Here is a 12,547-nt window from a genome sequence, read left to right on the forward strand (position 1 = left end):
AGAAAACAGAATGGTTTGGACTGTCTTTTCACCAGTAACAAAGAAATGACGACCTAACCCATTCCTTTGAAAGATATCTGCTATTTAGTCATTTCACAGTACACATCTTGTTGACATCAGAATGTACTGTAACTAAACCACCTGATTAAGAACTCCATTGAAGCCTACTGTTTCTAGAGTTTTCACCTGTTTCTACTGGGTCTCTAAATGTCTATACTCTGTCTGTTTCCCATATCTCATTGGATTCATTCAAGACTTGAATACAGACAACGAAGCACAAACACAAAACTTTCAGAGCTTAAGTTTAATGAATGCACACATTCTGATTCAGTACGGTCCCCAATACATTCAGATCTCAGATATATGTGGTCTCATTTAATCATGACCCCTGATCCCCAGCATCAAAACAGAAAAACAAATCTATCAGGGGGGAGAGGCGAAGACAGAAAGCACACAAGTAACAAACTCCAAACCACCATTACAGGCCGTGCACTCAGCGCCCACACCCAAACTTCTTCAGGAATGCTCTGCAAGAACAAACCAGGCCAGTCACCGCCACAAACATCCGTTCCATTCTTCCCATCGACCCAGACCCCCGACTGCCCACTGGACCACCAGAATTCCCCCCTATCGATCTCCGAGCCAGCAGCTCTAATGGCTGACGGGGAGCCGGGTGAGGGGGAGGGGTGCGGCTTGACGTGAGGCAGGGAGACGGGAGGGATCGATGTGCAGACGGCTTCTTTAGGCAGACTCAGACGGTTCGTTAGGTGCGCAGCGCGTGCTTGCGGGAGCAGAGTGGAATAGGAGGTTGGCGTGGGGAGGGGTGTTGGAGGGGGGGTGGGGGGGGCTATTGTCCCTTCTGCTGCTGTGGCTACTCTTGTCCCTAATGGGGAGAGATTCCACCAGCCTGTCTGTTCCCCTACACTAGTCCCATAGGAATTCAGTGCGTATGCACACAGACAGACATACAGATGAATACACACATCTCTCTCTTTCGCTCTCCTTCACACACACCTTCCAGATAGAAAAAAAACATACCAGTGCCTAGAAAGATACAAAGAATTGGACAAAGTTTCAGAGCAGAATTATCCATCAGGTCCAAAAAGTAAATCAAGAGATTTCAAACAGTTGTCTTTTTGAGATTTTCCTGTAATATCACATCCAGCTAAATCTTCCCTAGGATGCTTTGTGGTAAACATTTCAAACCCAATTCCTCAATTCTTGCAAGATGTCTTGCAGCAAGTTAAATATTTTTTTTATAAAAGTGACTATATATTATTTGAAGCTTTTATTATTTGGAGAATATCACCAATTAAAAAAGCACTGGGTGCACACTGGGTCAAGATGATGGAGCAAACGCGAATCAGCCATCAGCATCTCCTGTGGTGTCAACTATGCCCCTGTGGTGAGTTATGGGAACAGCTGTGGCTTTGGTCGACGTTATCCTCTTTGTTGGGTCCTGGCTTTGTTGGTTGCCATGGCGTCATTGGGTCAGGCTGAGGATATGCCTGTGGAGCTGCTCGGTGAAGGCCTGCTGTGAAAAACATTTGATGACCCGCTCCCTGCTGGCCTGGCCCAACTCCTGCTTGAGACGCGGATTACGGACAAACTGCTCCATGGCCGCTGAGAAGCTCTCCGGGGTGGCCGGACACAGGAATCCAGTCTCGCCGTGTGCGACGGACTCAAGCGGGCCGCCCGAGTTGACGGCAACGACCGGGCAGCCGCAGTACATGGCCTCCACGGGCACAATGCCGAAGTGCTCGTTGGCGGGCGTGTAGAGCACGCAGACGCTCCGCCGCAGCAGGCTGACCTTCTGCGTGTCCGAGAAGGAGCGTATGAAGGTCAGATGGGCCTCCAGGCCCAATGAGCGGCACAGCGCTCGCAGCTCCTTGTGGTGCTCCACGTTTTCCGTAACGCGCGAATCGTAGCCGCCTGCCATGACCAGGTGCACTTTCTCCCACAGGTCGCCCTCACCAAGGCGCTCCCGCAGCGATGCCAGTGACCGCAGGGCCAGGGGGAGGTCCTTCTTGCGCTCGTACCGGTTGATGGACAGGAACACCAGGCTTCGGCCCTCAGGGATCAGCCCGTCCAGGCTCTCGTTGATGGGGATGTCGAAGGAGACCGGGTTGAGGGAGGGGTAGAGCACGTCGGTGTGCACGTCCCGCAGACGTGGGAAGGTCTGGCGGAAGACCCTGGCGGTGAAGTGGCTGTTGACCAGCACGCGGTCGGCCATGCCGGTGGTGGTCTCCTCGAGCCAGTCCAGCGGGGCCCGGTACCAGCGCTTCAGCAGAGAGTGCCGCATGGTGAGGAGCTGGTCAGGGAAGTGGCAGTAGAAGAGAACCTTCTTCCTTTGGCGCGCCAGACGCAGCACAGGAATACATGCTGAGACCTGAGAGAGGGCCAGAGAGTCCAAAAGAGTAAGACTACATGTACATTAGAGATATTTGTCTATTGCACAACATCTATTTGTCTGCTCTGTCAGGAGCAAACAGTGACCCTCTACAGACTACAGACTGGAGATTCCACAGTGTCAGTGTCTGAGGACTGAGTGACTGAGTGCTTGTTTCTGACATCCACAAATGACATGGGCAGAATACTAACCTGGGTGAACCCAGACGAATCTTTGAGTGCATCTGATCTGCATTGCTTATCTGGCATGGGACGAGCTGTTCAAAAGTTTGGGCTCACTTAGCAATTTCCATCCTACTCTAAAGAATACCAGCTGACTGCTTCTTCCCTGCATGGTTTTACTGTATAGTTTAGAGCTGAGCTTTGGGTCACACCTGGGTTCTCTTATTGTAGATGGCAGATTCTTCTATTTTAACTTTTTATGTCTGGATATATTTGAGTCAAAGTATGGTGTTATGTCTGTCTTGAAGCTGCTGTGACACTGTAATTCCCTGTTAAAGGATTAATAAAGGATCTAATCTAATCTAAACTAATCTAAGGACAGTGATGCCAATCAAGCACCATCCACAGCATATGGCATTGCAATTTTCTTCACAACTCTCAGAGAAGAAGGCCAGCATCCTGAGGTCACCGCTTCTGCTGACATTGACACTGGCGTTTTGAGGGCATTATGAAACAAAGCAGTCAGTCTCTGTGAGGCATCTCTTTCTCAGACTAGACACTCTAATTGTCTCAGTGGTGTACTGCCCCCCTGCCCCAACTACTCCTCATATTCTGGTTAAAGCCAGTTTATGCTTTTCTGTGAAAGGAGTAGCACACATTATTGTAAAATCTTCAGTTTGGCCATTTCTGGTCATTTCTCACATGGAATAGCCTTCCATTCTCAGAACGACAAGCCTGAGACACTTTTTTTTCTGTTTCTGGACAGAACTCTTTAATAGAGTTCACAATAGTTGGTGCTCCAGATACTCAACTCATCTAAAGAAGGTCAGTTGTATTGCTTCTTTTCAGCTTTCAGCTGTGCTAACATAATTACAAAAGGTTTTTCTAATGATCAGTTAGCCTTTTAAAATGATAAAACTCAGTTTAGCAACCTCAATGTACCATTGGAACACCAGACAGATGGTTGCTGATAGGCCTCTCTGTGCTTATGAAGAAACTGCATTATTAGCCTGCTACAATAGACATCTACAACACTAACAGTATTTACATTGTATTTCTGATTGATTACTGTAGGTGTTATTTTAATGTCCTATTCCTAGAAAAGAAGGACATTTCTGAGTGACCACAAACTTTTTAACTGTACCAAAACATGACATCCAGTCTGTATTTTACACATGCAGGACCTTGTGTGAATGTGGGTGAATGTTAATAACAGATCACCTGATCGCAGAAGACCACGTCAAACTTTTCGCCGCTGAAAAGCAGCAGGTAGAGTGCCACATAGATCATACGCAGATAGGCGCAAAGGGCATGGAAGTAACCACACACACTTCTGGGCAGCCAGTCTCCTACACACACCACTCGAAGATCAAGATCCAATGTCTCGGAGAAGCAGTGGGTGGGGTCGTAGTGTGCGGTCCAGATCTGCACCTGGCAACCACGGGAGCGAAGGGCCACTGCTGCATCCACCACCAGCCGCTCCGCTCCTCCGATACCCAGATCAGGATGCAGGAACACCACCCGCACCATTCTACACAAACAAGTGAGAGCACACAGTAAAATGCAATGCATGTCTACTCATGATAGCTGGGAACGTGTCCTTGCCTTGATATTCATTATATGGGCGAATGGAATTCACTGGGGCTGTGCAGATGGATGGAAATAAAAGTTACTCTATCCAGTTAGTTTACGTAAATCCATTTTAGTGGATGCTTCAGCTTCTATGCAAAATTACTTGTAATGTAGGCGCAATAACAAAACTATGTTAAGTTATAAGACTTGTTGATTGTAGTAGTTAGCATAAAGCACTAATATGACAAAAGGTGTAAAAGAGAGCAAGTAAAAAACGTGCACAAGTATGAGCAGAGGTCCAGGCTCACATCACCTCAGTCACACAGTCCTTCCACTGGACACACTAAAACACTCAAGAAAAAATAAGCATAAGAGCACACCAAGACACTGTCCCCTTTAAAGGACTTACAGTAAAATGACTTACATCCGCTGTCCTTAAGTTAGCCTACACGTATAGGCTAGGCCCACACCAACACCTATGTGATTTCCATACAAAACGTTTAGCTCAAATTAGCTGGTGATTTGCCAATCAGTCTGTTAACTGTTAGTATAGTTTGACAATTTTACAAACCGTAGGATTCATTAGTTCCTACGTAGCCTACAACACATCACCTCCAGAACTGAACTGGTGTAGTGGAATCTCAAATTGATTTACATCTAAGTTCCTCTAGATAGATGAGTTAACGTAATGAGTTGTTCAATACAGAAATATGACCAGCTGAAAGCACGTTTTCTAGTAACTACTGACCCGCATAACACCCAACGTTACTGGTTATATTGAAAGCTGACACCAACAACAATTTCATGAAACGCACCTTGAATGCCTTGGGTTTGGTCACCTGGACAAATGTAAACTAATCTGTCAATGGAATATCCCAGAAGCCGTGGACGCCATGTTGGCTCAATGTCCATGCTGTTGTAAACATAGACAGTAAAAAAAAGGGTTGTAAAGGACGGAATCTATGGACGGAGCCTGAGCCAAGATGTCGTCTATGTTCTATATATACAGTCTATGTGCAGAACAGGCGAATCAGAGCACGACATTTCGTGAGAGCCAGTAAACCCATTGCCTTGCATTTAAAAACTTAAACTAGGCATAAAGGTATTTTGAAATGTTGACTATGGAAAATTCACTTTTTTTTAGGTAATAAATTACAGAGGTCAAATGCATTTGACTCAAAACAAATTGTCACACTTTTCAAGTCAGTGAGCTGTCAATGTTGATTGCTATCAGGCATTATGCAAGACCGCCCTGGGGTCCTTCAGTATGTTGTCGTGGCTTTCCTTTCCCAAGGAATCGTCATCAAAAAAGTCTTTTTAGCAGTTGCGTTGATTTGGTCCACAGAAGACCTTTCTGTCTGCTTTCAAGAGACCTGCTTGTGTTGTGTTGTGTAACATATCTTCATCGCCAGAATGGTAAAAACCTAAGATTTCTTTCTGAATAAGTTGTCAATTCCTGGGTCGAGTAAATGCAGTGTGTTTGCTTATATGTATCTATCGATGACTTAGGTGTTACCTGAGTGGCTGCTAGCTTGCTAAGTTAATACCAAGCTAGTTGGTCAGCGTTTGACGTTGGATGTTTACTGACTATTAGTTAGCTAAAGCCGTTGTGTCTATTCATTTATTTTCTCATTAATGGATTCAGAAATTGGCGGCGTGGTGTTGTTTTCCATGTAACACACTCCTTACAGGTTTAGTCTGATCTGAACTGTTATGTCTTGCCGGTTAATGAGCTGGATAGGTCCATGGTCCAATTGTAGACGTGGCTATTTTGACTGTGACCGGTTTTAACTTATTTTGTGCTACTGAGCTTAAAATGCAACGTTAGTTCATCTTTAAAGGCTCTTTAGATCATATGTGTCGTTTGTGATCATATGTCAATTGTGTTAAATGTCTCGCACAGCCTGGTCCCGCTGCTAGTGCCACCAATGTTGGAGCGTCCAGTCGCTCTCCCAGCAAAACAGTAGCCCCCCGGGCAGCAGGATCCACAGTGCGGCAGAGGTAAGGTCATACACATGTAGTCAACTACGGTTGTAAACACCGTGAGAATCTTGGTAACACACTCACATTCTGACACCACTCTGACGCGAAGACCTTGTAGACAATCATGGATAATTAACTTGAGTAAGTCGTTATTTCAGTCAGTTAGTGGCAGAGATTTGTTTGGGTGATTGGTTAATCCTATTAAGATGCCATTGATGGATGGCAAGAGAGAAAGAGAGGGAAGGAGAAGAAGACTCATAGAAGAGCAAGAAGGTTACATTATTAAGCCAGTTTCTTATTTGGTTGCACATTGTAATTATTCAGTGTGACTAAGAAAATGGAATCCATCAATGTGTTTTCTCAGGATGCTGGGGAATGTTAGCCAATCTATTACCTAGACTTTAACAAAATAAATATTGCAGCAGTACATTCATGTGTGTGTGCTTGTCTGTGTGTGCGTGTCTGTGTATGAGCAGGAAAGCCACCAGCAGTGGAACACGAAGTGCAGGCAGAGCCACCGCATCAACAGGGACAGGAGGCATGTGGCGCTTCTACACTGAGGACTCACCAGGGCTTAAAGTGTAAGTATAGGATCCCTACTGGACACACACTTGAAAGTGTGGCTTCAGCATCATTTTACATTTGTGTGGAACGAAACACCGCCATAAACTCATCCAGTACAGCCCTGCCTACTATACGTAGGATACATGTATGAGTCCTCTATGCATGAAGTGCAATATGAAGACATCGAAGCCACAATGTTTAGTTTTACATTCATATTTATTTATTGGTATATTTGGTTAAGTTCAAGATGGGCAAAACATTGCAAAGCATATGATTCAATGTAAGCAATGGTGCTCTGAACACTGTGCAGGCAGTCAAGGATTTGTTCTGAGCCTGAGGAAATCAATTTCAATATGGGTTTCATTTTCATTTGAACTTTTCTTATCTCTCATCTGTAAATAACTTTAGGTGGATTTTCTGTGCTCAGTGCCTTCTTAATATGGCGAGTTTTGTAGATAGGATAGCACCTCAAAAGCACTAAACATGTTTGATCAGGAAAAGGTAGGAAAATGGTGCAAAACGTTTTGATTTTGAACTGGCTCCAGTATATAAGTGATGTAAAGTACAAGGAAGTCCACTTCCATTTTCAGTAGTTTTGAGGATATTGAAGGTAAGAGAAGGAAAGAAAATTAATTAATAGAAAGAATTGATAAAAATATATATTTTATTAAATCTGAACAGTTAATTAGGAGGAATATTATATGTTAAAATTTGGTAGGTGATGTATGGAATAGATGGTTCTTCATGTTTTTATATAAATGTAACAAAACAATACGTAATGTTGAATTACTTAAATTAATTATTACGTAGTGCACAAATACCAACTTCCTACAGCACATTAGCTTCCTGAACACTTAAGTTAAGCTACAGACCACTGCACATTGGCACTAACATTACTGCACACTGATTAAACACTAGGGGTGCAAAGCTACATGGATTTGTAGCCGTTTAGGTTCAATACAGATGTCTTCCGAATGTACCAAATGCTGTCTTTTACAGTAATCAACAGTAGGTTTTTTTTTTGCATGCGGACCATGTTTCATATTTGAGTTTCCACACAAACATATAAGGTGGCAGACCATATGTCCGTTTACACCAAAAACATTTGACACCTTTTCAAAATACTATCCCTGCTCATATCTTTTGAGCATCAGCAATATTGTTAGTGAATGTTAGGCTAGCAGTACTTATGTCTTACAGTACCGGAAATTAACCAAACCGTGATGAGTTCAACAGCAAGGTACATACTGAATCATGAGTTTTGTGTACTGTTACACCCCTATTAATAACCTCACTTATCCACATCTTCATCCCTTTATCTGACATTTTAGCTTAATTTTAAACACATACAGTGATGGTCCAAAGTGTTGGCACCCATGCTAAAGTTGACTAAAAAGAGGAATATAAAATCTTTTGGAAATTGATCTTAATGCCTTAAGTAAAAAAATGAGGAAATATCCAACCTTTTAGGACACCAATTTTCTTTGAATGAATAATGTATCATAAATAAATAAATGTTCTTCCTTAAAATACAGGGGTCATAAGTATTGGCACCCCTATGTTAAATTCCCATAGAGGCAGGCAGATTTTAGGCCAGTTATTTCATGGATCCAGGATACTATGCATCCTAATAAAGTTCCCTTGGCCTTTGGAATTAAAATAGCTCTACATAATCACATACCCTTCACCATACCTAGAGATTGGCATGGTGTTATTTCAGTTAGCCTATTAGCTGGTTTGATTTGCATTGAGCTCATTGAGCATCAAACCAGCTTATAGGCTAACTGAAATAACACCATGCCAATCTTTAGCTTAATGAATGTATATAACTCCATGACTTTACATACCCCATAGCTATGCTGCCTAGCTAAGCATACAAAGTCCTAGTGCGTGCGTGCATGAGGCTATTCACTTCCAACAATGCGTTTGCTCTTGCATATGTTTCTGGACTGGTGCTTGTTTTTAGTCCCTGGTGTGCTAAGAGTAAATGGGGCGTGCTGCAGGAATCATTTATTTAGGGGTTTATGAAAACCTGTAATGAGTTCAAACCTTCATCCTTTTTCCTTCATCCTCTAGCTTGCTTACGAACACACACACACACACACACACACAGGTATGTTTAATTGATGCAGGAAGAGTGGGGGATGATGGGAATGGGGATCAACATGAAATGTTAATGCCAGGATATCAACCCTCTTTCTTAGGCCACCTCCTGATCCATACAAACCGTGTGTAGGTGTGTGTAAAAATGAGTGTGTGTTCCTGGCGATGAACAGTTTATGTAGGTGCATGCCTTCGTGTGGATACTGGTGTGAGGATGTGTTTAAGGGTCAAGGTGTACCAGCCTGTTAATGCTGTTGAAGTCTTCAGTGTGTGTGTGTGTGTGTGTGTGTGTGTGTGTGTGTGTGTGTGTGTGTGTGTGTGTGTGTGTGTGTGCTTAATTAAAGTTCCGTTCTGAAAGGTCACATCAATTAAAGCCTGGGGGGTGGGCCTTTAGTCGGCATGGTTACGCTGCTGCCTAGCGACCCGGGGGACTCTACGAAGGGGTTCTAATAAAGCCCTTCGTTAGCTGTGTTCTCGTTAGCCTCTTCCCCTCCAACTGCGCAGCTAATCCAGTCACATGACCCAGAGGGTGCCCTGTGATTGGTCCTTTGGGTCAGGAGTGGAATCGACCTGAGCTGTCTATCACAAAGAGACATTGAACATCTGTCAGAGAGGAATCTGTAATGACAGAACAACTCTCACCTAGGAAGTAATGTGGTAGAGCACTGCAACACATCTCCATTTAGTCACTTGGCAGGTTCTGACCAAAGTAGACGCACCCAGTTTATCAATGCCTGTACTTGTATGTTTACTTTTAGACCCCTATCCCATCTCTCTCTCCTACTCACTTCCTGTCTCTCTCCACTGTCCTATCAATATAAAAATATATTTTAAATAGATGGATCAAAATGATTAGTCCCTTCATTCTGGGGTGCATTTCCCGTGGGTAGTTGAACAACTGCTGTAATTAGATGATCGTGACTATTATGACTATTAAATGATGATTAAGACTATTGCTTTTAACTGACTCTCTACATCAGTGGTCCCCAAACTTTTTCTTCTGAGGGCCAGCTCACTATGCCTGGCACTAAGAGAGGGCCAGAGACTCGGAGTATATCAGTAACCATAAATAGCTTAGTGCTGTGAACAACAACAATCTACCTTAGTTGAATATTCCATTACATTTAATCATAGGCTACTGCAATTTAATACCATTGTTTGCTGTCTTTATATTGCCATCATGCCGTGTAAAATGTAGCTCAAATGAAATGAAATGAATACTAATAAAAAGACTTTAGCATTCCCAAAAGTATTAGCAGGGAGTCCCAAAAGTATATCTTATTTAAAATGAACTCTGAACTCTGTGTCTTTGCATACACAGCTCAAGTTGTGAACAAGCAATATCCTACAAATAATTTAAAGTTCTCAAACTATGAGAGTTTTATGAAGTGCTGGCAAAAACATCTGGAATGACCACCATTCTAACTTTCACTCACCTGAACTTTGTGAATTGTGAATTTGGATGAACATTTGACCAAGTGAATAAAAAATAGAAATAGTTATCCCAGGAAGTCCCAGAAATATGACTTGAATAGAAGTTAGTTAGTTATTAACAATGAATTGATAAACTTTTAGAATACTTTGAGCCCTGATGCAGTCAGCATAGGCCTCTTACATTGTTTGCAGGTAGGCCTACATTTCATTCCGTTTTCGATGGTAAATGCGAAACAGTGCCAAGACAACCACCAGTGGACAAAAAGAGTATTACACGTGTACTGTTAAGACCCGCCATAGAGAATGAATGGAGGAAATTACGGATGTTATAGTTTGACGATGTCGTACTCCCCTGCGGGCCAGATGCTATATATCACGGACATGTTTTGGGGGGCCACCCAAAATGAGGTGGCGGGCCGTAGTTTGGGGACCACTGCTCTACATTGTTTAGAAGGTGCTCAAATGCTTGTTCGGCAAACACAGTACTGATTAGATGTTAAGTCCATTGCCGGGAACAAAGCAATCAAGAATGTAAGCCAGTTAATCAGTTGCTAGTTCTACCCTCCACTAGGGGGTGCTGTAAGAGTGAGAAATGGACACTCGGCCATACAGACAAACACTTAAACGTGATGGTGCTTTCAGGCAAGGTGGAGATTCTTCTGAGAGCCTTTGTGAGCGCTAGAGCGTTGGTGACTTGGGGATGTGTTCTGCTACCCTAATCCAGCCTGAGACAGCCATTAATTAATTTCTCTCTTTCTTTATCTCTCTCTCTTTCTCTCCTCTCCTCCTCTCTCTCTCTCTATCTATCTATCTATCTATCTCTATCTATCTATCTATCTATCTATCAGAGGGCCAGTCCCAGTCCTGGTGATGAGTCTGCTGTTTATCGCCTCTGTCTTCATGCTGCACATCTGGGGCAAGTACACACGCTCCTGAACGTCTTCGTGATCCTCGACCCCCCGACCTGTTTTCGTTTCTTAAGCCATCGGACCTGGACCAAACCCGCCACCCTGCCCCAGGGGTCAGACAGACCTACAGCCACCCCTCCCCTGACAGTCCACATTGCTAGCCTGGGTCTGAAGATATTCTCACGCCTGTCAAGGCGCATCATGAATCTCATGTTTTTCCTCTTCCATTTTATTTTTGTCTTCTTATATTTCTTTTGCAGACATAATTTGTACACAGTGTTAAGTAATAATTTTCAATAAAGTAAGGTCTATAATTATGTGTGACGTGTGCATGTATGTATATGTATGTGTGTGTATATGTATATGTGTGTGTCTGTGTGTGTGTGTGTGTGTGTGTGTGTGTGTATGTATATATGTATATATATATATATATATATATATATATATATATATATATATATATATATATATATATATATATATATATATATATATATATATATAGGATGCAACATACCGAACTTGAAGCAATTATGTGTTGTTAGCATATTATCAGCTTACTGCGGCTTTCTACATTCCACAGACTTAAGGAGGAAAGGGAGTCTCTGGTTGTCTGTTTGAACTTGCAGCTCTGCAGACTCCGCACCTGGATGAATTAGTCTCAGTGTGAACACACACTTTCTCACGTAGACGGCCCCAATCACCACTTTCTCACCTGGTAAAAGTGCTGTGTCTAATTGTGGGAACTGAGTGCACCTTGTGCTAGACTTGGACATCACATGTTTGCTTAAGCCAGAAGTTATAGTCAACTAGGTTGAACAGAATCGTTCAGTCCGATTAATACTTGGTGGCATGTGATGGACACAATGCCTTTTACCCAATTCATATCCTCCAGATGAATTCTAGAGTGCGTAGCCACTAGAGGTGTGTAAATTGGTAATTGAGTATTGTTTCATGAAATTAATCGTAACCAGACTATTTTAGACTTTCAGACTATTACTCTTTGATTTAAGTAATTTCAAATTCATTCATTCATTCATTCATCAGAGGATATCTTGGCCAGAAATAGCAAACTGGTTATGATTGGCTACTGGTTGATGCTATCTGTTGTAACAAAAAATAGGAACGGTTTTCTCTTCAGATTGATACAGCAAAGTGGTTTATTCTAGTGCAAAATGGTAGAAAGGTTCTCAATTGAGAAATGTCTCAATGCAAATTAATCTGGCTTCTACCCAGATAGCCTTTTGTCCTATGTATATGATAATTGAGTTAACCTCACACCTTTGGCTGGGATGGTTTTCAGTGTGTATAGTATATACTCTTTTGATCCCGTGAGGGGAAATTTGGTCTTTGCATTTATCCCAATCCGTGAATTAGTGAAACACAGTGAACACACAGTGAGGTGAAGCACA

At 42.8% G+C, this 12,547-nt stretch overlaps 2 protein-coding genes across 2 annotated transcripts; one reads left to right on the forward strand and one right to left on the reverse strand.

Annotated features, from left to right (window-relative positions):
- Window positions 1–289: 289 nt before the first annotated feature.
- alg2 (ALG2 alpha-1,3/1,6-mannosyltransferase) lies at window positions 290–5,099 on the reverse strand. Its single transcript, XM_042107916.1, has 3 exons — window positions 4,959–5,099; window positions 3,793–4,102; window positions 290–2,389 (listed from the first exon to the last, which is right to left on the reverse strand). Exons 2-3 carry the CDS (start codon window positions 4,099–4,101, stop codon window positions 1,484–1,486), a joined length of 1,215 nt encoding a protein of 404 aa, XP_041963850.1. The 5' UTR covers window position 4,102; window positions 4,959–5,099; the 3' UTR covers window positions 290–1,483.
- A 306-nt stretch (window positions 5,100–5,405) lies between these two features.
- On the forward strand, window positions 5,406–11,449 carry sec61b (SEC61 translocon subunit beta). Its single transcript, XM_042108085.1, has 4 exons — window positions 5,406–5,559; window positions 6,047–6,144; window positions 6,603–6,707; window positions 11,076–11,449. The coding sequence occupies exons 1-4, from the start codon at window positions 5,557–5,559 to the stop codon at window positions 11,161–11,163; spliced, it is 294 nt and encodes a 97-aa protein (XP_041964019.1). The 5' UTR covers window positions 5,406–5,556; the 3' UTR covers window positions 11,164–11,449.
- The last annotated feature ends 1,098 nt before the right edge of the window (window positions 11,450–12,547 follow it).

This window comes from Alosa sapidissima, chromosome 10, assembly GCF_018492685.1.
Source record: "Alosa sapidissima isolate fAloSap1 chromosome 10, fAloSap1.pri, whole genome shotgun sequence".
NCBI lineage: Eukaryota > Metazoa > Chordata > Actinopteri > Clupeiformes > Clupeidae > Alosa > Alosa sapidissima.

What these genes read in the sequence shown, in the direction of transcription:
- alg2 (XM_042107916.1), bottom strand. Translation starts at nt 4,101, where the DNA reads ATGGTGCGGGTGGTGTTCCTGCATCCTGATCTGGGTATCGGAGGAGCG. An exon ending in ACGTGGTCTTCTGCGATCAG is followed by an intron (nt 2,390 to 3,792) that starts GTGATCTGTTAT and finishes GCCCTCTCTCAG; the next exon opens with GTCTCAGCATGTATTCCTGT.
- sec61b (XM_042108085.1), top strand. An exon ending in GGATCCACAGTGCGGCAGAG is followed by an intron (nt 6,145 to 6,602) that starts GTAAGGTCATAC and finishes GTGTATGAGCAG; the next exon opens with GAAAGCCACCAGCAGTGGAA. An exon ending in GACTCACCAGGGCTTAAAGT is followed by an intron (nt 6,708 to 11,075) that starts GTAAGTATAGGA and finishes TCTATCTATCAG; the next exon opens with AGGGCCAGTCCCAGTCCTGG.